Source organism: Ammospiza nelsoni, chromosome 14 (genome assembly GCF_027579445.1).
Source record: "Ammospiza nelsoni isolate bAmmNel1 chromosome 14, bAmmNel1.pri, whole genome shotgun sequence".
Taxonomy (NCBI): Eukaryota; Metazoa; Chordata; class Aves; order Passeriformes; family Passerellidae; genus Ammospiza; species Ammospiza nelsoni.
In genome coordinates, this window is record NC_080646.1 from 6880514 (window position 1) to 6907110 (window position 26597).

The window sequence follows — 26597 nt, forward strand, 5'->3', positions numbered from 1 at the left end:
GGACAGCTTGGCAGGGACACCATAGGACAGCAGGGATGATGAGCCCTCTGGCAGCTCTCTGATGACCACTGGGAGATATCTACAAAACAGCCAAAACCTAGCGGTGGGCGGGCAGCCAGGGCTCCTTCTGGCTGCTGTTGATTACTGATCCTTTCACCTTGGTCACATCCATTTAATATTGCAGGGCTGGATTTCTTCCTTCATTACACAGAGATATCCTGTCTCATAGTGGGGAGGTCTGGCTAAACACCTAGGCTATGCATTAGGTATTGAAACTGATGGAAAAAATCTATCTAAAAAAGTTACTAGCCTGTTAAAAAGGATTAAAGGGGAAATTGGTCTAGATGAAATTAAACTGCATTCAGATGCCTCCCAAACCCACTTCCACTCTGCTGAATAACAGCACAGAAAGCAAACCCTGCCCTTTAAGCCCCTATGAAATGAACTGTCCTCACTGAGTTGCATGTAGGAAATGTGGGATGAATTTGAGCTCTGTCACTTTTTTCTGGGAGAAGACTCTTTTATAATTATAATCTGTTTTCTGGAGAAGACAATGTCTACAGGAGAAGGGGCTTTGGGGAAGTTGAGAAAGAACTACTGGACTGGTTTTGCACCTGATTTTAGCTCAGATTGTGTCCACAGACAGCTTTGTGCTTCACTTCCAGTGTTTGTAAGGGGACCTGTAGAGTCCAGATGGGAGCCCAGAGATCTCATAGCCCCAGGGGCAGCTACTCTTCCCCACATCTCTTCTAAGCAATGTTTGCCAGCTGCCTCCTTCAGAGCTGACTGCTTTTTTCCTTTTATTGCCATAGTTACCACGGGAACTATGCTGGGCATCAATGGAGCCATGGAGCTGCTTTTCAAAGTCATCACTCCCTACAGCAAGAGACACGTCAGGACGGTCAGGTAGGTAGTAGCCCCAAGGGAACTCATCTTTCCAGGCCAGCAAGAAATAAAATTCTGGTTCCAGTTGAAGAGGCAAAGAAATCAGAAGTGTATGCAGTTTCCACTCACTTTAAACCTGCAGGGTTTTTTAAGAGGCAGAAATAGTTCCCTGAAGGACACGTTAATGCTGTGATTCATCATATGATTCATGCTGGTGGCCCTTTATTTGTAGTGTGCCCTAGACAGCGATGGCAGTTTGATTGCAAGGTACCCTCCTTCATTTCCCAGACACAACTGGCTTTGGAGAAGCATGTGCTGGCAGCAGACAAGCCTCTCCTGCCTCCCACTCAGCCAGAACTGCCTGCCACCATCAGCCTGGGGGGAGATGGAGTGGAATGGAGGCAGTGCTGCCTCATCCTCCATTTGCAGAGGGTCATGACCTGGACATCATGATATTTTTGAAGTATGACAGTTCCTACTAGTATTAATTTGTATCTGCTTTCAAGCCATCCCAGATATTTCAAATAGTTCTTTTCTGAAGACATCAAGTCCATTTTATATCTTCATCTCAGTGCTGAATGTTAGTCCCCAAGCTGTCTGTCCTGACCACTTCCTCAGATGCCTTTCAAGGCAAACTTTATGAGAGCAAAACACATATCTCTGGCTTGCTCTTTAAAAGCAGGAGGAAGAATTTGCTGCTGTGAGCTGTGCCCACACAATCCCATTTGCCTAAGCCACGCAGAACCTGCCAGTTCTCCTGCTGGGACATGCAATGGCTTGTGGGGCACAGTCCCTACTTGCTCAGGCATGTGTCTGCAAGGACAGGGCAGCATTCAGCCAGTTCTGGCTTCTGCATGGACTTGACGTGGGTGAGGTCTGTGGCTGGTGATTACTGAGGAAGCAGCTTCAGGTAGAGCATGAGGTGGGAAGGATGGACAGACACAGCACAACAGTTTGCTTAGCTGTGATTGAAATGGGGGCCAGTCACCCTGAATGTGTTAAATAATGTCCATCCTGCTGTTACCATCAAAGACTGATACCAGTTCTCTCAATATCATGACTTACACAATAACTGGGAAGGAATTTGAATTAATTTCCACCAGCCACCAGAAGCTGCACATCAACACAGAGCACTGTTGTTTGCTAAGTGCACCTTTCTTCTTGTTCCTCTGCCTACATGTCTGGAGATACACAACTTTTTGGACAGTTTGCTTTTCTAAATAAGATACTGAGGGGGCCCAGCTGATGCACAACTTCCTGCAGCTGTCTTGTTGGTGGGAGCCAACTCACTTTTGCCTGTGCTTTTGGATTTCTAGCACAGTGCCAAGTACCTGGAACTGCTTCACAGCTTCAGTTCTCTCTTAGACAAAGTACCTGAGATTCCTCTAAATGGGGATACCAGGATGTTTCTTACACAGATGTTTGGATACTACCCAATCCAAAGAATATTACCACTAAGATATTATCCCTAGGATATCTGAGCATCCTTCAACATTCCCATCAGGCCTCATGTAATAGCTTTAAGATTTAGGCAGCCTGTGGACATGTTCTGTGTATGACAGGGGTGTCCATAATGAGTTAGACACTGGGCTTGGCTTCTGAGGCAACCAAAAGTGATTGATGGGTCCAAGTCCATGCTTAACTAAACAAATCCCACTCAGTTCCCTGTTTTCCTTCCTGTGGAGGTGTTGGCTGTGATTAGACCAGTTTATGTGATAGGCCAGGATCTGTTTGTGATGGGATTTGGGTCTATATCAGTTTTCTGTTGAGCAATGGGACTGGCTGACTAAAGGCTTTTAAAATGAATTTTGTGCAGAAGTGCTTTATTTTCCATTGACTGTTTCCCATAGAGGAAGTGGAAACCTTGGTATCTGTCACACCTTTCTAGCCTGGTTCTTGCTGAGATACTTTTGGAGATGCAGGGAGGGTTGCTGTGAATGTAGTCTGTAAAGTGCTCTAAAATACTCACTTCTAAGAGAAACAATCAGAGAAACATGCTGCTTTTGATTTAAATGATTCCACATTGTCAATATGCAATATTTAGCTTGAACTTCCTTTTGTTCTGGTGTACAAGGATTCTTTTGAATTCTTCTGTGGACATTTTTTTTTCCATTTGGAACACAGACACAAACACCAGAGAAGCAAATTCAAAGTTGCCCTCAATAAATCCCATTTTATAGCTAATAAGCCTTTTTTACTATTACTGAAAATCTTTAATTTATTTTTCATTTGGAAAAAGGTGTCTTGTGCGTTATTTTTGTCTACCTGAGCTTTCTCACTGCTAGTTCAGTTTCCTAATTTTATTTTTATTTCCTAAAATATTAGTGCTCTTCTTAAAACATATTTTTCATGAGTGTGCAAACAATGCATACAATCTTTACACAATCTTTTCACATGAAAAGATGATTTGGCTCCCACCTGCTCTTGGTCTAATGAACAAGAACCATGAATCAGCTGAAGCCTGGTGGCCACTCAGCTGGCCTGCCCAGGGCTCAGAGCTGAGCCTTTTGTTTCATAACTAGGGGCAGCTGAGAAGCTCAGTGGCACTGTGGAGACAGCCTGTTTCACATCAGAAGAACCACACAAGCCTGTTCTGTGTTAAAACACAATTGCAACCCATTAAAAGGCACTAGTTTCTCATTAGTCAGTTGAGGCTCTGTTTGTTTGCAGTTCACTTGGAAGTGCTGCTTTCATTGTGGAAAGTGGCTTTAGGAGATATTTTTGGCAAGAATTTAGGTCTTGAGGCCAGAAGAACAGACTGTAGAGTGGGTTACAGATCTTCTCTCCCAGCATTAGCAAATGCCTGGAATAGCTGCAGTCTGAAAGCCCATCTGAAAACATCTTTGCAGCTCATCAGAAAATGGAGGTGGGTACATGTGGGGAAAATGTCCTTCCTTGATTTGACTTGCTCTAGCTAAGGCTCTGTGAGGTGAGGAGCTCATGGATGGGTTTTCTGAGCTGGGAGAAAGGATAAAAAGGGGTCATGTTCTTTGTCTAGCTCAGCATGTGCTCCCATCTGTCTGACCCTGGTCCAGCTCTTCCCAAAGTGGCTGTGGCTATGCTGAAATTGGGACTGTGGTATTTTGGTGTGGCTCTTGGTCACAAAAGCATCTGTTTCTTTTTGCCTATAAGTTGTAGAAAGCACCAACCTCCAGCCTACTGACAGAGGAAAACTCCAATGTTGTCTCAGCAATCCTTTGCCCCTCGCTTTGTATTTGCTCTTGATACCTTCTCTCCACCTCATAACTATGTGCCACCATGGCTTGCCTTTTTGCTGTGAAGGAACAGCCGGCAACTGTGGGAGCTGAGATTAGCCTGGCTTTCTGATCAGCTGCCAGGAATGCAGCACTGAAAATGCACCACTGCTCTGGTGGGTGCACCCGCCTTCCCCTGCCCTGGGCAGCAGCAGGGCCAAGGTCACTTTAAGAATGTGCCCTATAGTGAGAGCTATTTATTTAGCCCGCTAAGATGTGGAAACAAGATCCATAGTTCTATTTATTTTTCCCAGTGGCAAAGCTCTGGGGTATTTAGAAATAGTCTCCCCATGCTCCAATTGACCTTCTCTGGGTACGTGCCAAGTAGCTCTGATTCCCCTGAGACTGTGACTCATGGGCTTTATTGGCTTTAGTTAGGCATTTGAGGTCTTCAGCTTGCTGGTGCCATGGCTGTGGATCTCTCCAGAACTATCCATATCTGAGGTAAAAGGTACATGGAAAAAACATGGAACTCTGTTTTGTTGAGGTCTCTTGAGTTAACCACTGTGAAATCCAAGACTTAAGGCTGTCTTTCCCATCTCTCATGATGCTGTGCTGCAGAGAAGGCTTTCTGATACCTTTTACAGAGACTTTTTAAAATAAAGCCAGATGATGTTCTGCTTTTCTCAGCTCTGTTTATGTCAGTAGCTGGGATATCTGATAGGAGTCTGTGTGGGATGCTCAAATCTTCACTCCATCAACACCTTCTCTAATGTAGCATCTCTGATGCCTCGCACAGTGCAATGATCACTGCTCTTTTCACCTTTCATCCTTATTATTCCCTTTATGTTCCACAGCTTCCACCCTGCTCTTACTTTCCAGTGTCCCTTTCAACACTGTTGCTTGTTTTCCCATATTGTTCTCTGTTTGGATGTCTTGTGGGATGTGACAGTGGGAGATGTTTGCTCTCTGGCCAGCCAGGAGCTGCTCCCTTCTGCATGAAACTGTCCAGGCTGTCAGGTATCCTCACCAGTGCTTTGGAGGCCATGAGTTATCTGTGGCTTCATGTTGTGCAGGCTCTTCTAAGACTCCTCATGTTGAAAATAGAGTATCAAAGAGGCTGAAACCAAAACCCTCAGAGTTCATTCTCCTTTCAGAAGAGGAAGACCTGTGTCATTTAGAAAATGGCAAATGGTGGGGTGACTGGTGCATTGGTCGTTCCCTCCATTATGTTTTCCTTTTCTGCTGTTAAAAGGCTGGTGCACAGTTTTATTGAAGCAATTTGGATAGTCTGTTAAAATGTCTTTGTTTTTCAAACCTCCATGAGTACATCTATTTATCATACTGAGCAGAGCTGGCTCATGCTAAGTGTTCGCATAAACTTCGTATGAAAGATTACAAGAGTGAGTATTCATCAGAAATAAAAACTCTTTCTCTGGGTATTCAGAGTACTTGGCTTTCTACATTGGGCTATTCCAGTAAAGTTTGACTACTTAATTAAAAGTGGAAAGTGAATAAAAAGGGTCTGGGAATGGTGCCAAATTAATTCACTAGAAAATGTGATATGCAGAAATTATCTGCCTTTGCTCATGTCCAGCATTACCCACTTCTGACATTTGATCACAATTCTTCTCATGTTTGGTGCTTATTGGATAGTTCCAGAGCCTCAAATGCTTGCTGATAATCTCCCTTTTCATTAAAGGGAGGAAATCCTCCCATGTAACTCTATTTCACCTGAGGTGGATATCTGGATTCCTCACATATTGAAGGGAAAAAGAAGCAAGTTGTCTTCACCTGTGGCAAATGTTTGCCTCTAGAAACTTGGGGTTTGGCAAATGTTTATTTCTCTCTGTGCAGTGGAAGATGAGTCTGCAGTGGGCAACCTGGAAGTGGCATAATGGACATTTAAAGCTGGGTCAGGTAGGAGTTGTTGAAAGAGATTTGTCAAGTGGAGTCAGAGCCATCTGGTGTCAGGGCTCAAAACCCAGGAGGAGTGAGAATACCACAGGTGTTTTTTCTTTGCTGATAAGTGCTCAGGGGTGATTTGAGATGGGGAGGGATGAGCTTGAAACATGCAGCAATATTGATGGCACTGTTGCCATGGCTGTGAAGTGATTCCTGTATCACATATTTCTCTCGTAGTGGGAGCTGAGGAGATTTTTACTGGCTATAGGAAGCAGAGCTCATGCAAGTGAAAAGAGAAATGCCGAGGTGATCAAAGAGCACATGTAAAGCTTAAAGCCATATTTAATATATTTAATGAGATACTATGTCAGATTGACCAAGGAGAATATGAAGACCCTGGAAATGCTGAAGATATGAGGGTGTACATTACATAACTTCAAATTAGGCTTTGCTGATAGGGTTATATATATATATATATATATATATATGTATTATATGCATATATATATGCATTATTCTGCTGTTTAGACAAAAAGAGGAGATGTATTCAGGTCATCCCCAGTACTGGACTTGCCTCTTGTGCTGACAATGATGGACAGGCATATGGAAGAGATACAACTGCAAATGTGCCCTAGACCCCAGTGCAGGCAGTTTGATTTCTTTTTCCCTATCCTTAATCCTGGATATTGTCTTGCTGGTAGGACCACCATAAACATTTACTGCAATTCCATCTCCTGCGTTGGTCTAAACTTCCAACTGCTCTCTTCTTGAACAGAATATGTGGTATATCTGGCCACTGTAGACTGTATTTAGAGAAAGAGCAGAAACTCAAGGCACTTGAGTTTCACAAACTTGGTGATTAGTTCAGGTTCTCAGGTTCTTCTTCAACCTGATAGAGAAGCTGTTGTGATGGGTTCTTTTTGAGGAATGCTCTATGTACAGGTTTATGCCTTTGTTTATTTGGCAATGGTTCCTGATAGAAGATCAAAAGCAAATCATTCTTAATTCATCTTGTTAGTCTGTGTTTTGTCATTAATCATGTTGAGCAGTCTGGATATTTAATTGGAAAGTAACACATGATTCTATTGGAATGTGGTCAGAATTAATCAATGCTTAGCATTTTGAGAATAAACAGAGACTATTTGGTTCACTTCATTTGTGTAGAAAATTCATAGGAAAGGAAAAACCATTTCTGTTGAGCTATATCACAGCTAAATGACTTGCTTCCCATCTGGCCTTGATCTACATGGGGTTTATCCTAGAAGTCCTGTTAAATAAAACTAGAAAATACTGTTCTGAATGAGACTATGCCAGCAACAAAGGAAAGAGTGTTGTCTTGAAAAATTTTCTTTTTAGTCAATTTGTAGATACACTTTATATAATCTCAGATAACATGAAGCAGGGATGGTTGCATCACTACGATAAGTAAGCAAACCCTACTGTGCAAATTTATTGCAATGAGCTATTGTAATAGAGGTAATGATCTTGGAGCCAGAGGTGTCCCAGTTTCATGCAGTTCCTTCTCTTTCATTATTTTTACGGTCTGTGTGGTTTCTCTCAAAGAATGACCTGTTCTAATATCAATAATCAGTTACAAAATCTCATTTCAGACTGGTGGTATGTCAGTGCTGCTTTGCAGAACAAATAGAGTTGCGTTTCAGAATTACACTTTACTGGCATTGTGCTGTTAATAGCAGTAGATGAGAGAAATTGAAAAATTAAGAGGTAGAGACAAGGGAAAAAGAGATGTTTTCTGCTGAGATTTGAAAATAGATGAGGAATTGATGAGGCGGAGAGGAGCAGCATCTCCCTAGGATGTTCCAGAGGTCCGGGTGAACACGGGGCACTCAGAAATCCTGGTGCCATCTCTTGGTAGCCTTTGGAATGGCACGTTTCACCACAGATGCCCCCACCTCCGAGGCATTAAAAATTGGTGAATGAGCATTATATGGAAAGAAATTTATGTCTGAACTTATGTCGTGGGAAGGGAGGAACTGATTTATAAATGGAGCAAGTTGGTGAGACTGTTATTTTGAAAGAGATGCTTGCCTTTCTCTTTTAGGGCTCGCTTATGTTGTACATCTATTTCAGGGCAGAATTTGAAAGAGAAACAATGCTTTCAGCTGAAGGCATTTTCTTTGTCTGCCCATTATTTCTCCCCTTTGGTGAGCTAGAGTTCTATATTTGGAAAGATGCTGTGAGGGCAAGTCCCTGCTGTTCTCAAGCTGGCTTTTCACAGCCAGTGGCCATGGCAATGCAGTTCATGGCTGGGCTCATGTGATGGCTTTGGGTATGTCGATACTGCAGGCAGCTCTGGGTTTGTTGGGCAGGAGATTCCCTGAGCTTTAATCTTCCTCCTTCTCCTAACAAATGCTCAGGGCCTCCAATGTGGGCTGCCTAAGCTTCTTAGGACAAGTTATCCTGTCTGGAAGGATTGCTCATGTTGCTGTGTCTGCCTTGCTGTTGGTCTTTGTTCTAACTGGATTAAAACTAACACCTGGATGCCTGAATGCAATCCCTCTGCCTCCTAGGACCTCTCTGAGGTGTAAATCCCACGTAACCATCCCATGGAATACATCCCATGGAATCTACTGCTACTCCCATCCAAATGGGGGTGTGACTTGATTTCATACATCAGTTGCATATCTGAGTGTTCCCCAAAGTTAGATGAATTGTTAATATTAGTAATGCTGTCTTGCAGCTAAATATGATAGTCCCCCCACAGGAAGTTAGGTCCAGACTAGTGTGAAAATGCCAAGCATTTTGTAAGTAGCATGTCAAAATCAGAGTGGAATTATTAATTTTTTTTTAATTAGAACAGCTAGAAGGATTATAAAAGATTTCACAATTTAGGAAGAAATGAAGGGTTGGGATGACTTCTGGAAGTTGGTGGGTTATCTGTGAGGTGTGGAGTGTGCAGGGAGGTCTTTCACCAGCGGTGGTGGGGCTATAAGAGTAAAGAAGGCAAAAAGTCTAATATTAGGAGACAAAGGATCTCTAAGGTCTGAGGTGTTAAACTGAAACACTGTGTTGCTGTGGGCAAATCACTTGAGATCAGACTTTTCATATGCTTAAACCCTTTTTAACCTTTCTCATGTCTTACTAAGGCTAGTGAGAGTACTCCCAGCTCTGTCTGAGGCATTCAGTGAGATTATAGATAGGGGAAATGAGAAAGGGGAGAGAAGAACAGTAGTGAATTAGTGAAAGGTTTTATGTTCAGGTGGGATGTGGCTGAAGTGGACTGTGGATGGAGCGAATGTGGAGCTGGTACAGAGAGGAGAGGGTTGAGCAATGTGCTTATGTGACCTTGTAATCGTGTTTGGGGTGGTTGTGACGTGCCAAGCCTTCAGAAAACCTCAGCCAGGCAGCCCTGGAGGGAAGGGATTTCCAAACAAAGCCTATCTGAATGTGCATGTAGAGATGATGAAGGGGTGCCCACTCTGCCTGTTTGCCTACATTGGTTTTCCTGTGTCAAGGAGACAAAGAAAGAATTCCCCTTGGGAATCACTGGGCTGGGTAATGACGTGAATCCCTGACAGAGGCCAGAGAGGGAGCAGATAAAGCTGAGGGCACTCACTTGTGTGTCAGCACATGTGAGAGCCCAGCAATCTCCTCTTCTTTGCCTTTCCCTTGATTTATTGCCATTTCTCCTCCCACCCAGAAGCCTCTTGCCCTTATGAAGAGGGTAGAAAGCAGCTGTGAAATCCTCCCCACAAAAACTTTCAGTCCAAAGATAGACAAGGGAAATTCGGAAGAAACAGTGAAAATAAGTCTCAATGCAGAACTTCTACAGAATCAATTTGCACAATGCTGTCCCTACAAGGAAATCAGCCCCAAGAATTTCTTGTGGTTGCTGAGGCTTTTCCCCAGCTCCAGCAGTGCTGGCAATGCTGGCAGGTGGAGTGTGAGCCAGTCTCTAGAATTATCAGTGGTTTTAAAGCACAGCAGTGATTAGACCTGCCCTGAGCAGAGTTCCATGACACACTGTCAAAGCCTTAGCAACAGCCTTTCTGCTGCAGGGTTCCCTGTCCTGATAGCACTGCTGGAGCCTCACCAGCTGTAGCAGCAGCAGGGCAACTGGATTTAGAGATAGAGGCAACACAGGAGACTCATTTCCAGTGGGTGAAAAAGAGCTCCAAAATCTTCAGTCTTTCAGGCTCTTTTGAATGGTTATTAAACAATTATAACAGAGGATGAAATAGAGAGAATAAATAATAGAGTGTTTGCCAATGAAGGTGAAATGAGTTTTTTAGGGAGAGAAAGTTCTGTAACAGCAGTGGCACAGATTCAGCACAGGGCTCTGGCTCGCGAACGCTGGCACAGCTCTTCTCAATCTCTTTATCTGCAGGGCGACACTTGGAATTGCAGCAATGCCAGTAAAATCTGTAAATAAACCCAGGGCTGAGCTGCTGTGGGGGGTGTTTGGAGGTAGGGCTTGGAATGTGGAGGGGAGAACCTGAAGACTTGAGGAAGAACAGGGCTGCCGATTGCCAGCATGGATGGCTGCAGCTCTGGGGATGGGAATGGAAACTCCCCCTGAAGTGCAAACCTTGGAAAGGTCGTGGCTCTGAGACAGCAAAGGACAGATTATTGCAGAATAGGAAAGAGAGCATCATCCTATAACTTCAGCACACCAAACCCATGTGTTTCTTTCCTGTGTTGGAGGGATACAGTTCAGGCTTTGTGTGGGCCAGAGGGCATATGCTGCAATGGCACAACAGCTGTCACTGTCTAGTCAAAAGCTTAATTTCCTCCTTGTTTTTCATTATTTAAAATTGCACTTTAAATTTTGTGGTCATCCCAGTTTTAATCACCTTCCAAATTTTACATGTGGAAAAAACAGGCATGTGGAAGAACCATCCCAATAATGCTCAGAATTTTTCCTATTAATTTTAATTCTTTATCCCTGTTGCTTCATTATTATATTTACATCTTAAGTTCTACCAGCCTTGGCTTTGATATGGGGTCTGTTTTCAGATCCCAGAGTTTGGCTGAATAATATAAAATGGAACATTTCCAATGGAGAGGAAGGGGAAAAAAAACAAACCCAACCGTTACCTTTCATTATTTAGGCTTCTACAAATTACTGCTTCAAAAAGCCCCTGCAGTTATGCCAGTGTGACACTGAAGCTTTCAAATAGCAAATATCAAGAGAATTTGACCCAGAACATGCTGCATTTTGACATTTACTGCCTTTATCTTCCTTTTAAACATTCTAGCTACACGTTGTGAAGAACAGGCATTATGAGGTGACGAGGTTATTGCTTAATAAGGAGGTAGACATGTGCAACTGAAAAAAAAATTAATTAGCCTGTGAGTGGCTAGATCAGGTTTAGGGTTAGGCTGGGTCTAACCTCAGCAGCCAGATGCTGCTTTAGCACCAGCCTCATGTGCTCCATGGTGCTGGAGAACTGAGGCTGGTGTGAGCTGCCTGCTCTCAAATCCCCTCATTTGTAGATGAGGAAGAGAAGCTGAGGCTGTGCTGTGGCTGCCCCTGGCAGTCTTCCTGCCCATCCTCTCAAAGTCTGACTCAAAGTCTTTTCCTGCATGCTGAACCTCAGGCATCAGCTGGGCCAAGTGCTACGTGGATGATCTAGCAGTTTTTCTAAACCCATTTCTCTGGCTCTTGTGCATTCTAGGGAAATGAATAAACGAACATCTCATTCCTTCTCAGGACCCTACCTATGCTGTTGCCACTGCTGTCTCATACAGGCTGCTCTTTGAGGAGCTGTGGATGCAGAGAGCCTCCTCTCTGACCTGCAGCCTGCCTTCCCTGCAGTCAGATGTCCTGCTTGTGTCCTGCAGAGCTGTGGGGAGGAGGACAGGACAAGGACAGGGTCACAGCAGGCGTTGGGGTGCTGCTGTTGGTGCAAGCTCAGCCTGCTTGCAGGGGCAGCTTCTGCAGAAAATGCATCCTCATTTGCAGCATCTGCCCTGTTTTGGGTGAGCCTGATCAGTTCTCAGGTGATTCTGTCTCCCCTATCACAGCCTGGCAGTCTTAGGTGCAAAAAGCTGCTGCAGGGCAGTGGGAAAGCTGTCTGCTTTCCACACCTTGGCTGCTTTTCCTGCAGATCTATCTCTGGATATACTGCACAATACAGCAGCATCCCCACCCTCACTGTCCAGCAACACAAACCACAGAATGACAGAGAGGTGAGGAGCAGGATGGCTTTTTCTGCTAAATCCTTACTGAAAATCCCGGGCAAATTAATAAGCTTTTCTCCCTGCTCTGCATTTGCAACATGTTTTCCCCCTGAAACTTCATGCTTACCTGTGGCAAAACTAGTCAGTGTTATACATTTCTAGCAGCATTCTGCATATGTTTTGCAGCCCTCTGTTTTGGCACATGTGGTGGGTAAAATGAGCGTTTTTCATAGCGTAAAGATATATTTGAAAAATTTCTTAAAACTGGCTATTGGCACTGACTGAAGGTACCTAGGTGAGATCTAATTTTTTGAATGAATGTCCAGATTTTCAGAGATATTTAAATGTGTGATGATGAAAGGGAATGCAACCTTTAAAGAAAGCCTCTCAGCAGGTTAATGGATTAACTTCTACAGTTAAAAGGTAGTTCTGACCTTAGTATACAAAGGAGCTTTGAAAAACCCTGCTGAGTGCTACCTGCATGTTTAGCCATAGAAATGCCTTTTAAATTCAGGTCAAGATGCCTATTGTGAATCTGTAGGAGAATGTTACTTTGTGATTCTCGAGCATGTTTATGCATTGTTCCCAATTTGAGGCTGATTTAATAATGCCAATTAAGCTCAGTATTGTGTGCACATGTGGCATACAAATGAATACCCCAGTATTTCCAAGCATGTTCCTTTTTGGCAGCATCAATTAGGACCAACAAACTGAAAAGTCCCCAATTCAAACTGAATTTGTGTTGGGGGGATGTACTTAGGGACCACAATCATCAGAGAGGTTGAAAAGTGGAATAGCTGGATAACAGGAAAGATTTGGTGACCTATTCTGCACATTTTTTTCTGCATATTTTTGTTGATATTCCACTTGCATATGAGCTTTTCAGGCAGGTCTAGCTCTCTCCACCATCCTTTGGTGTTTGGTAATGGATAGAAACAGCCTTCCCCTGTGCACAACAGGGGAAGTGATACCTCCTTGGGAAGCTGATGGGGATTGATAAATGCATTGCATACAAGGAGATTAATTTCATAGGTTTCTTTTTGCACTTGCACCTGCTGCATGAAACAGCTTCCAGCTTTGGCACATTCAAGAAACCCTTTGCAATCCAGCCCCCTTCCCTAGAGATTTTAAGCTTTGAGTTTCCTTTGGCTGGACCTTATGGATGTGCTTCATCTGAATAGGGCCAGAGGGGTGAAGTGCAATATAAAAGTCAAACTGATGGATCTATTTCTAGGGCTTTGTAACATTGAAACACCACCATCAGATTAAAAAGAACAGAGTTTTTTATCTTGTGTTCAAAATAAGTAATTCCTTCTTTTATTCCTAAACATCTGACTTTTGCGTAAAGAGAAGGCTTCTGTACAAGTCAGCCTCCTTTCTTGGAAGAGATCAAGGAAGATGATGCTTTCTCAGTCCTTCAGCTTCATAATTCATGTCCTTTTCAAGTTTCTTATGTTGAACACATTTTTTTTTTTAAATTGGCTTCTCTAAAAGGTGTTTGTTTCTTTGGTTAAAAAGACCAACCAACCAAAACCCTCAGACAAAACAGACCTCAAAACTCTGAAAACCATGGGAAAAGTTGAAATGAGAACTCAGGTTTCCCATCCATTGCAGCAGCCCAGCTCCATGCAGGAAAGGTGACTCTTTAAAACACAGCTCAAGGGAACCTTTCACTACAAAGTGCTTTTTAAAGATGTTGTACCCTGAGATTACTGCTGCCTTAGAGATGGTTTGTACTAACCAGCAGGCAGGAAGAGCTATGGCTCTTAGCCTTGATTGCATTGAAGCCAGCCTCCCTTTTATGCCCTCAAATAGCTCTGGGCACAAGCAGTGACATGTTAGATACTTCTCTACCTGGGCTGTCAGCAGCACAAGCTGCCCTTGGATATTTCACTGCCAGTAATTGAAAGTATTCATAAAATGAACATCTTGCAGTGGTTTGCCAGCAATATGGTGTGTGTGCAGCCTTATTTTCGGGCATCATAAACCCCTGGGTATCCCCAAACTCTCCCTCAATCATTCACCATCAGAGACAAAGCACCTGCAGTTCAATTTCTCTTAAAGAAAGAAGTTCCAGTTGTCCTGCTGAGATTTGAGCCAAGGGTTCCTGGGTATATCACCAAGAAGTGTCATTTGACTTCACCATGCCCCAAGCAGGGTGCAGAGGTTGTGTCCCTCTCCCTGCCCTTACTCTGGGTGTACACAGCACTCAGAACAGTTAAAGGCTGAATGATCCAGAAGTAAAAAAAAAAAAAAAAAAAAAAAAGAGGCTGGGTGTCTTCCCCCATGTGTGGAGCACACACTCTCCCGTCAGCAGAGTCTTCATGTCAATCCCTGTGGTTTCCAGAGCAGAAAGCTGCTAGGAATGGATGAGATACAAATGAAATGACAGCCCAGGAGTGAGCCAAGAGAACACCAGGCTCTTTTGAACTGAGTAGTGACTGGATGGGGAGTGCAGACAGCTGCCTTGGAGGAAGGAGGGGGATTTAACCACATTCCCTGACACACTTTAACTGTGTATGAGATGTTCTAAAGGGCTCTGCTGGTGCTTGTTAGCAGATGTGGCCTCGATGAGTGTCCTCATCACTCCTCTTAATCAATCAAGGGTATATTGGCCCCCTTTCCCAGTCCCCTTCCTTGTGTCCCTGGGGTGGGAGAGCTGGGTTCTCACACTGTCAGCCTGGAACTGCCTGGGTGATGAATTTGTTAAGAATTCTGTCTGATTGTGAACCTTCCAGCCTCTTTATCTTGATGTGAATGACAAGCTGTCACAGCCTCAGCCATGTTGGTGACATCTGACCCTGGGGAGGGAGCTGACACCATCTTCTGAGGTATGGCTTCTGCCTGGAGAGGCAGTGCCAGCCCTGCACTGCACTGGCAGGAATGCCTGGGCATTCTTTTGGCAAGCCTTTAAGTGCATTTCATGTACCTTGTTCTTCTTTGTTACTACTTTGAAGCTAATTTAATTTAGAGCTGTAAGGACTAGCTAGACTTTCTAGGATACAGCTGTCTCCAGTTCTGTACTTGTACACAAGAAAAAGTAGGATACTTGTAAGGATGCCTGGAGGATAAGCCTGGAGTCACTCTTCTTTCTGGGAGGCAGAGATGAAACAGGCAGGAAGGCTGTGCCTCTTCTCTGATTTTAACCTGACAGAGCAGGCAGAGATGTTTGGAAGGTGCTGCAGTGAAGGCTTTGAGCTGAACCTGGGACATGCTGGCCACTCGAATGGATGTATCCATTAGAAAATGATTGTGTGGGTTTTTTTGCTCTCATCTTTCAGCATTACACTGAAAGCACATCTGTACACAACAGCTGGATCTCCCAACTCCACCTGTTGGCAGGGTGTGGGACATTGCAGACTGTAAGCAAACTTTGCCTTCGGTGTAAGTTTTAGTGCCTTGCTAACAAGCTGGAATTAAAGAGCACAAGATGATGGGTGCTTTTGCATAAATCCTAGACTAGCACTGCTATGAAAATATCAGCAGCATAAGCAGCTTTTCCCCACCCATATTCCCAAGACTTGTGAAACTGCTGGTTTTAAGTCTTTAAAACAAATCACTGTGCAAGTGCCTGAATATTTCAGATCTGTGTTCTGGGCCATGGGGAAATGACTTTCAAGGCATCTACTTCAGATGAGATCTTCCTCCTGGTGGGATTTATAAAGCACCTACTGCTGTGGTGCCTGTGTGTTGTTCCTGAATGTCTCAGTTGTCAAATGTGCAATCATCTTTACAGTCAGTGGTTCTGTGACTGGATAAATTCCAGTAGTTGAGTACAAGTCCCAGGGGTTTGAGGGGAAAATGCACCCAGGTTGTGTGTACACTTCAGGACACTTAATTCTGCCTGGTGAGAGGGGCTGTAGAAGCTTAAGAGGTTTTGAGCTCTGAGTCAGGGGTGCATTGGTGCTGTACAAATACATTCTGCAGGGTTCCTTCCCCATACTGCTTGTGGTATAGAGAATCATGACAGCAATAAGTGAGTATATGAAAATAGCAGGGTGAAGGACGGGAGTTGACCAACATGGGTTCAGCCAGGGCAGAACTTTTTCTTTCATTTCTATAAAAACAGTGCTTTATGTGTTTGTCATCCAGGTGTGATTGCTGTAAGGTATTAGGCATCAGGTTGGAGAAGTTAATAATAAAGCACAAAGTCATTAGCTTTCAGTCAATAATTTGAAGAGGGTGTTCTGTGTTTTAGCATGTAGAAAGCACAATTTCACAGAAGAAAGGATGGTTAAGCTGATCTGTAGAGCCCTTTTGGTTAATTTCTTTGTCCAGTCTTTGGCTTCTCTGCTGTCCCCTGTCCATAGTTCCAGGCTAGTCCTGGGTGGTTGTGCCCCATCAATGTGTGAGTATTTAAATCCTTCCATGCAGTCAACCCTGTATCTATTCTGGAGAGGGGTTTTGTATTTTCAGGAGTCCTTCTGTTTACTTCAAGAGACAGAAACAGGCCCAGGATTGTCCATAATGTTGCCTTGTGCTGTGAGCTAAGATTAGAGTGCAGAAGAAAACAGAAGGGATCTTGGTTTTCAGGCTCCTCTGCCTGCAGTGATTTCCAGCAAAAAATATCCTGGCAGCTCAGATCTGAGAGGGTGACCTAGGCACAGGGCTCCTTTGTCCAGCTCTTTAACAGCCTGGTTTTACTGGCTAATCCAATTGTGCCTTGGCTTGGGACATGGAGTTTTTCTTTGTTGTTGCTCCTGGTTCCTAAGCAAAGGATCTGGAAGTTGCATTTGTCTATCTGTCTGCTAGTTGTACTCTTGCCCAGATATCCAAGCTGCTGACTTGGAAACACTTCAAAGTTTTCCATTCTGCAGAGTGGCTGTCTCGACTGCTACTACAGGGAGTTTTTAATGTTTTCTGATTATGGAGCAGCATTTATTATTATGCTTTATAAAACAGTGCAACTTTATTTATGCCTCTTTTTTGGTTAATATATAAATGAGTCTCCTTTGGGATACACTGGACATGATGAAACAGCTAAGATTTTGCTAATGTATTACCACAGAAATCAGACAATCAGAGGAAGGCATCTGGACAGATTTGGCAAGTTTTTAAAATGATTTAATCCCTTTTTCCTCTCCTCATCTCCCCTCCATCCCTTCTTGAGACAAATACAGAGATTTGCTCTGGGCACGCTATCAATTTCTCTGGTCTGGCATATGGCTCATCAAGTCATCTTTCTTGGGCTCTCAAACTTTTCCTCCTGTTCTCATCTCCCTCCTGCCCTGTCCTTGCTCTTGTACACAATTTATGAACTCCTTTCTCAGCTTTCCTGTCCCAGGCTTACTCATCTTATTATATCTCCTGATGCCAGCAAAAATGCTGTTGGTTTTCCATGTGGTAGTAAGAGGTGCTGGTATTATCACAAACACCATTACCTGGCTTGCTGTAGCCTCACTGATGCTTCAGTGGTCTTGCTGCTGCTTTCAGTGAAAGCCTATTCTGCTTCTATTCCTCTTCTATGATTTATTGTTCCCCATAAGGTGTTTTGTTTGTTTGGTTTTGTTCAGCATCAAAGACAGGTAATATTCTGGAGGTGGCTAACACCTGACTTAATGTGCAAATTACAATGCTGATTGAAAGTCCAAACTTAAAACAAATGTAGGTGTGAAGTCTTTTTCCAGGATAATTATGACTGCTAAGAGTTTACACAAGTTCAGAAGTCCTCAGGCAAATATATGGAAGCAAAATCAGCTGAGAGCTGAAAGCCCTCCCAAAGGCACCATTTATGAGATCTCTGGGCCGAAAACTGCTGGAGTTTGAATCTGTTCTGCAAGTCCTAGCCCTGTGTGTCTGCTGTGGCCTTGCATGCTTTCCTTGGCACTGCTGGCCACAGGACACTGGACTCTTTGGACTTCCATCTTAAGCTGATGCAGCTGCTCTTCTCTGGGCTGTCTGATTAACTCTGCACTTAGAATACATATTTCTCATTTCGTTCCCATTATATCTATGTTTAAAATGTAAGGCTATAGGGGTACAGTCATTCCTGGGTCACTTTTCTCAGACCCCTTCCTCATTGGCAACTGGTGCCAGTCCCATTATAAGCAATCCAGGCTGCCTTTTCAAAGTCATTAGGTTGTTTGTCCCACTGCTGCCAAGAGGATGTTTCATGCCTTCATTTTTCAGTGCTTAAAACCCATCCTTTCAATTCCAGCTAAATTTATTCATGGCCATTTTATATCCATTTGTCCTGGGGCCAAATTTTTTCCTCAGCTCTAAGTATCTCTCTGCCTTCCTCAGTGTTTACTTCTCTGCCACCCGGTGTGTCTGAGGGGAACAATCCAGTCGTCTCTTGGCTATCATTTTGTTAAGGTGACTAAACTCTGATCTTTAAGACTCCTAATGAGTTATGTCTCTGGTACCATAATGATTTCCTTGGCAGGTTTCTGCATGGCTCCTTCTGAGTTCCGCACACAGCTGTTCAGGTGAAGCCTTCTATGAGAATGTCCATGCTCCCTTCTCCACTGGTTTTCTGAGACCTGATCTGTCCTTTTCATGGTTGTCACCCTGCTGGTTATGCTTGTCCTTATCCCTTAATGGGCTCATATATCCAGGGTGTCCTTCTACTCATTTCCAAATTATGAGCCCCTGGTCATAACAGTAATCCTTATTAAACCCTAAATGCTTAACCTTGCACTCTGACTATTATATTTCATCACATTTCTATTCCTTCAGAACTCAAGAACATCTTGTTACTCCTGAAAGATATTCTGAACTCCCTGCTATTGGCAGCAGCTCCTGACTTCACACGGTCAGCAGATTTTGTTAGTATACTCTGACTTTTTGTGCCAAGGTCATTAATGAAAAGCTGAAATAAGATCAGTCTGAAAAGATCCTTCAGGACTTCCACACATAAGTTCCCTCTAGACTAATAATTCCTCCTCCAGCACAACTCCTGTCATTGAGTCTTTAACCTATTCCTTTCCCACCTTGTAATTCTTACACTAATTCCATGTTCTCCAGCTTGGCTAATAATTTTCCTTGTGGCATCATATCAAATGCTTTACTGAAGTACAGATAAATTGATCTACCACACTTCCCTTGTGTAGAAGTTGGTTTTCTTATCAAAGAAAAATACCAAGTTAGGCTGGCTTGATCTGCTCTTGGTAAGTCTGTTTAATCCCTTAAAATTATTCTACCTGTTTTGCAGTTTATCCTCATGTCTTTTATGGTTTTTTTCTCTCAAAATCTGTTCCAAAGCAATGCATATCATTGGAGTCTAGGCCTGTGCAGGCCTAGTCCCAGGCCTGGACAGTTGGGACTGGAGATTAGACTGAGAACATGCTCTGGGAATTCTGGGATCCTTTGAGGATGAATGCAGTTGTCTGTGTACAATGTGGTTCACAGACCTCCCAAAAGTATTGGAAGATCCAGATTTGCTGATTTATTGTCTGAAGGGAGGTTTGCTGGCAGTGTTGTCTTCTTTATGACAGCAGTGCAGCTCTGCTGAAATTCTTAGCAATGCTCATAAGCACCTCCAACATAAAACAGATGCCTGGAGGAAATACTGAGAACTCTTCTGCTTGGAGCCAGAGATATTCTGGTCATTTCTCCATTGCTCTGCTGCTCCAGCAGGTGATTGAGACATCACATTAGGCCTGTAAAATAGAGGCATGCAGAGCAGTCCCTCTTTAAAGACATAGTGGAGTGTGAGCTTTGGGAGATGCTCTGGGTGGAATTTTTAAAGACATAGTGGAGTGTGAGCTTTGGGAGATGCTCTGGGTGGAATTTTAACTTGCTTAGAGTTATTTACTCTGTCCCAGGCTTAGAACTTGTGGAGAGGCTGAGTGATCAGTGGCTGTGGAGTGTTCCTTTTCTGAGCAGGCTGAATAGCTGGGGGATGACATTACTCCTCCACCATCTGAATGATTGCTGTTTAGTTGGTGCTAAAGAAGTAATGAAAGCATGGCTGTGCTTCCACTGGTGAGATTTTTAGCTACTGATTCCCTGTCCTATCTGTATTTGAGTGTGTTTTCTTTGCAGTTTGTAAAGCTGTTGTTGAACTCTGACAGATTCATTATGAAAAAATTACTTTAGATGGAGATGTTGACCCAGCATCAGCAAGAACCAGCTCTTGAATCTTAGTCTGAGCTGCTGTTAGGACACACCAAAAAAAAAAAAAAAACAAAAAACCAGGAGTTGGTGACAAAAAATATTTATTTGCTGCAAGATGATAATTGGCTCAGTATGGAATTTAATAAAATTTTATTTGGGGATTGTTTTGTAAAGAGATTACATTTTAAGGAATCCTTGCACATGGAGGTTTTTGTAGCTGTACTTATTTAAGCAGCTCTGGGCTTCACAGCAGTAAGCCATGTTAGAATAGGGATCTTGCTCCAGCAGAACATGACTGGAAAAGAAGATTTCCTGTGAGAGAAGTGGGATGGAGATTTTACCACATGAGGAAGAAACTTGCTTTCACAAGTTGGGGAGAAATGACACAGAAGGTCCTCAGAAATATCTGTCCCTGTCCTTACTCACTGCAAGCCACTTTACTACAGATCTTTAGCACATTTTCTACCAGGCCTCCTCTGAGTGGGGCCCTCTACACACAAAATGCAAGGTGTGGTCTCAATTAAAAGAAACTCAGTTTTGTTTTTTGTTAAAACTGGGAAGGAGGATAGGGGTGAAGCTTGTTTTGGGAAAATATAAAAAGGAGTTGGATTTTGCTGGAAATATTGACATTGATGTCCCAGCTTGTATCTGCTGATGCTGGTGTCTGGAATGGGCAAGTGCTACAAAGAAAAAGCTATGGGGCAGCAGTTTAAAGACTTGTTAGATCGCTTTGTGGGTGTTGCTTTAAATTTTAATGGTCACTACAAATCAGTGTAACAGTAAAGCTAGAGGGCTAATGGTCTTTTAGAATAACCGAGTCAGCTGCAGAGGCTGGAACGCCTGTTGGTGTAAAACATTGTAGTTCTGTCAAAGTCCATCATAAACTGTCAGTTCAGACCATCTGGGAAGCCTGGCCCAGAAGACTGTGAAGATGAAGGTTACAAAAATTATTGAAGAAAATTGACATTATTTCTCCATCTCTCTTCTTTCCCCAGGGCAGCCATTGGGGCTCTGGCAGCTCTGCTGAAATCAAGTAAGCTTTTTTTCTTCATATTCTTTCTGACTTTCCTTTCTGTGCTGTGCTGCTGGACAGAGTGATCCTGTTAAACCTCATTCTCCCTTGGTATTCCCTCATCCCTTGGTCCCAAAGAGCAATGCACTGGAAAGAGGCAGTACTGCAGCAGTTTCCTATACCAGCTCTGATCCTGGGAGTGCTCCAGCCCTGTGAGTGCCCAGGGAGCCAGGCTGGACCCTTATTTTGAGTGTTTAGAGTGCATTGCTTGTCCTGGGCTTGGTATAATGGGAGAAATGGGGAATTTCTCCAGCCAGTGACAAGTACTTATTTCCCTTCCCAATTTGTTGTTTCTCCCATGGAAGGGGAGAGAAAAGGATGTAAATAATAGCAATGTTGTTTGGGTGTGAATGGTAAAGTGATCTTAGGAAAAGACATTGTCTATTTTCAGTTTGTTTTTTTTTTAAAGGTACTGGAGATGTAGTTTAAGAAATGGTGCTGATACTGCAAAATCAAATAGAACATCACACACCAGAAGTCAGCCTGACTGGTGTTTTTTGGATGATTTCTGCGGTTCTGAGTGGCCAAGAATATATTCTGGTTTTCTCCTTGTCCTGTGGTTCAGGGCATGAGAAGCTCCAGGCTTTTGGAGCAGTCTGCTCTGGCAGCTGCATACAAATGAGCAGGTTGTGTCTTTTGGGAAGTGTGGGTCAGGAGATGTGAGAAACGGCTCTGGTTCCTTGAGATAAATTCACCATGCTTGGTAGAGCGATGATTTCTTTTTCAGGATTGCACCAGGACATCTTTCTTTGTCACAGTTAACATATTTGTGGCCCTGGCCTCAGTGCAGGAGTTCTTGGAAAGCTAGGAATCAAATCTGGTGAATGCTATAACACTTGAAAATTGTTTATGAAAACAGGGGCTAAAGCTGCACACAGCAAAGCACCCAAAGGGACCTGAGCATGCTTTAGTTGGGATGCAAACTAAACAGAAGGCAGGAATCCTGGAAAGTGTTACAGCAGTGGACTGATTATTGTGAGGTTTTTTAGAGAAAACCTTGGTTGAAAATGATGGGGAGATTGTGTTTTGATGTTGCTGAAGGCTGTAAGACAGACAGGACAAGAACATGGCCATTCTGGGGTAGCCCTTTAGGCCAGTCCTTGAGTGTTCCAGCCCAAAGAGATCCAGGGAATTGTGGTTATACACGGGGCTGTGCTGGAGGTTGCGTTCCTCTTGCTTTTTTATTTTCTCTGCACTGAGACAGCAGTTTTAAAGGGAGCAGGCAGATGGCAGTGTGCCTCCCTGATGGAGCCAGAAACATCCATCTTCATCTCAGGCTTCCACCTGAGACTCTGTCCACCTGCAGAGCCATGGGCTGGCTGGAAACTGTTTGGCTTCTGTCTCCTTCCTAACAGAAGCTGATGCTAAATGCTCACTTATCAGGTGCATAACTGCAAGAAGCAAGATATGCCTGGGAAAGAGACATCAGTGTAAGAAAGAATTACCAACCCACATGGACCTGGGGAATTGTTGCTGTTGTGTTTCAGAGGGGGAAGTACAAGATGGCCTGAAGAAATAAGTGATAGAGCACAAAAACTTGTGCTTCATCCACAGCAGGGAATAAATGCTTGGAAATCCAGTGAGAGATGAGACACCTTGGTTATGCTGTGTTCCTGTGCTCAGTGATTGCCACATGGTGATAATCAAAGAGATGGTGAATAATGGAGGGGTTGAAGTCCTTTCTAATGGAAGTGCTGCTCCTTCCTATCAGCGGAAACTCAGATTACTGATATGGAGAAGGCATTTCTTGTCTGATCAGCAGCTAGTCTCTCACTCCTGACTTATCTCTTTGCACATATCCCATCCCTTGCATGCTGCTCTCCCAGTTGCTGTTCACCACCTGCCATGGCCACATGCAAACAGCTCACAGCAAGTTCTTCCTCCATTGCCTGGCTGCCTTTTTAAAATCTGCTGTCTCTCCACGATGTTAACTCTGACTTTATAATAAGGCTGGACATTCTGATGGGTAAATATCTATAGTGGTGTTCAATTGCTGTGTGAACATCAGGAGACTTTTTGTCTTTCTCTTATGTTACAGTCAAACTTTCTAGTGTTACTAATGTCCAGTCTTCCTCCTTCAATTTCTAGGTGCTCATTACAGGCCAGGGTGGGGAGGAAGAGACAAATCCTGATAGATCTAGATAAACTGGAATGGAGTGAGGCACAGAAACTTTCCCAAAGTCTCTTGTCTCTGTCCTAGAGTGAATATGCTAATTTTTCCAGCGTCCTTTGGCTTTACTCTAATTCTTCTCTGTACATGTGTCTTCATATCTTGATTCAGCTCTGTATTAAGGCCTGGGCAGCTCACTGTGGAGCACTCCTGTGTCTTCAAGATCAAGGTGTGGGGAGCTTGTTTGAGCAGATGTGGGATGCCCTCCAGGGCACTCCTAGCCATGGGGTCTATTGCTTTTAGTGACCCCAAACCCTGGAATAAACCAGGCAAACCATTCCCAGTTTGGGGGCAGTGGAATTAAACTGGGCACCTGCTACCCAAGCACAGAGAAACCCAAGCCAGGGGTGCTGAGGCTGGAGGGGATGTGAGGGAGCAGGAGCCACACGGTGGCGATGTGATTATAGGGATCCCCACCGTGCCTAATCCAATGTGTATTTTGGGTGAGTAATTTGTTTATCAGCAGGTTATTTTAATCTAATTTTGGTCGTGTTTGTTATTCCCGACTATCTGTGCTTCCCAGAATCGCTGGCTTGCATGTCTGTGAGGAAATTAGCTGGAGCTGCTCTCGGAGGCAGTGGCTGAGCGGATATTGAGGGAGAGGGCTGGGGAAACGGGCAGGGCCCTCGGTGCAAGGCTTGCCTGGGAAAATTATAATGAACAATTTAAAAAGACAGGTTGTGGTGACCTCCTGATGGCGTTGATTTCATCAAGACTATTCTGTGTGCTAACAGCAGTTACTGCTGATGCCTTTCCCTTCTCTCTTCCTAAATCTCCCTTCTTTTACTATCTTGATCTTCTTGCACAGCTTTTCACCTCCCATTTTCTACTCTTTCCTCCCCATCTTCCATCAACTAACCTTTATTTAAACTTTTACCCACTTTTTAAAAAAAATCAAACCATACGTGTATTTTGTGTCTGCTGGGATAAAATAATCATTGTCATTCTTTTCCTTTTATGTTGGCATCAAGGAGGGGCAAGTAACTCTGAGGAGGAGAAAGTGATGTTCTAGCACAGAAGCAGATTAGGGAGTGTGAAAGGCCTGCTACTGAATTCATAATGCTTGACAAAGATCTAGTGAGGCAGCTCTTTGATCTCGAGTGGAAATACCCCATTGTTAAACCATCCCAACAGCACAATGTGTGGGATTTGCCTCATACTGCAGTGGTTACCCATCTCCATCATCCATTGAAATCCTTATTATCCACCTCTGGATTCGAGCTCCAGTGTCAGCCTGGCTCCAAATCCATGATCAAGTCTTGTTGGGTATTGTGATCAGAGTTGAATTTTGCAGTTCCTTTCATGATAACCTAAACCAAGCATTGTGTCTGTCTTTTTTTCTTCCTGAATTTCAGAATGCAAACAATCTTGATTCTATACTTTTATCTCTTTGAGAAGAGCCAATTTGTGGGAAAGAAAATAATTTTTCTATGTCCTTTATATTCCTTTGCCCAAGACTCTTCATTCATAGACATATTCCAAACTGATGTAACTCAGTGCTCCAGAGAAAAGTGTTGGCTTTTTCTCCTGGGGCATGGCAACTTCCTGATGTTTTGCCTCTCAGGGTAGGTGTAATAAAAACTAAGTATTGAGGAGCTGCATTATTCCCTGTTGACATCCTTAATGATGCTTGTTTACCTCCTTTTTTGGCATGGGCACTGTTTGTCCCTCCAGTGATGATCTGGCTTCTGTAAATTCAGTGCCTGAATTTGAGGAAGTCTTCCAAATTCTGGTGTCCTTATTAAAAAAACTCTTTCAAACCACTTCAGTCAGGGAAAAAAAAAAAATCAAACTGTAGATTTTGTGCTACTGTATTTTTATTTTTAATTTTATTTCTGGTTTTCTGAAAAGCAAAGAAGGAAAGGGAAACTGTCTAGGGCAAAACTACAGGGCAGTTTTCTGGCTTCCAACACAAGTTGAGTTAATGCCACCTTCTTGCTAAGAGCCCACTGGGTCAGAAGTGATCCCAGCACTTCATGTGTGACTTTGTTTCTTCATGGGGACAATTAACTTTATGTCTGTAGAGAGCCCTTGTGTTTTTCTCTGCAAAAAATGGCCTCTCAATGACCAAATAAAACAGCTGTGTTCTCTTTGGTGTAGGAGATATCTTGTATTTTTTATTCCTAAGAGTCATTCACTAGACCAGAGTGGGGAAGTTGGAGTTTTTCTTATTCCTTTCACTGCTTTAGGGGCCATAGGGTTAATTTAGCAGAGTATTCTTATCTCCACGCTGTAGCAATGTATGTTCTTGGCATAATGAATCAGCTGAGTGGCATCAACAAAGAGATTTAAGCAGATAGACAGTAAGATAAATATCTCTTTGTTCTGCCTGGTAAGCAGTGCATTGCTCATCATATTTCAGGTTGACTGTAATTCAGTTTTTGATTAAATACACTGCATGTTTTCCAGTGGTACCCGTGTTCTTGGCAAACACTTGAAAGGAGACAGGATTGCAAGGAGGGCTTCAGAAGTGTCCACAGTAGCCCTGGTGGTCATGAGGCTTTCATCTCCTTGACTGAAAACCTGAATTTAGGCCCCCACCACAGAATGAGAATTCTGTCAACACTGGGAATTTCTTTCTAGTGAGATCCCCTTGGTAATTTAGGTGTAACTTTAACCTTTTGAGGCTTCTGCCTGTTGGCTGGAGACTCGTGTCAGAAGCTTCTTGTGAGCTGCATAGGTGATTCAGGTCCCATGTTTTGAGCTGCAGAGCTCAAACTTTCCCTGGTGAGCAGCACTGCCCTGGAAGCCACAAACAGAGGGGCAGGTCTTGAAATGTGAGAAACTAAGAAAGCATTGAATGTTTTCCTTTCACCCCAGTCTCATCAGGGAGAAGTGAAACTCCTGCAAAGAAAATGGACAGGTTTGGGGTGGTGTGAAGACAATGCTCCCCTGTCAGAGATGGCAGAATAAGATTAGGAAGACTGTCACAGGGGAGGAGTCAGAGATGGTTCAGACAGATCTGATCTAGTAGTTAATTTAATCAATAAATTTGGATATGTAAAATATTTAATGAGTACAGATGGATTGGAGGGCAGTACTCTATTTACTATATTTAAGGTTAGAACAAAGATGAGCACATAAAGTCACTCTATGTCTTGAATGTCACATGCATGCAAAGAAATGTCATTTACCAACATATCTCTGTCTGGTGTCAAGCAAGGGATCC

General features: G+C 43.4%; 1 protein-coding gene across 2 annotated transcripts in view; it reads left to right on the top strand.

The window, feature by feature from the left end:
* Positions 1 to 26597, top strand: part of AGBL1 (AGBL carboxypeptidase 1) — a 266994-nt gene that overhangs the window by 24320 nt on the left and 216077 nt on the right. For both annotated transcript variants that reach the window (XM_059482534.1, XM_059482535.1), the window contains exons 5-6: positions 813 to 906; positions 21182 to 21219. In XM_059482534.1, coding sequence (XP_059338517.1) covers positions 813 to 906; positions 21182 to 21219 — 132 coding nt within the window. The remainder of the gene's footprint in view (positions 1 to 812; positions 907 to 21181; positions 21220 to 26597) is intronic.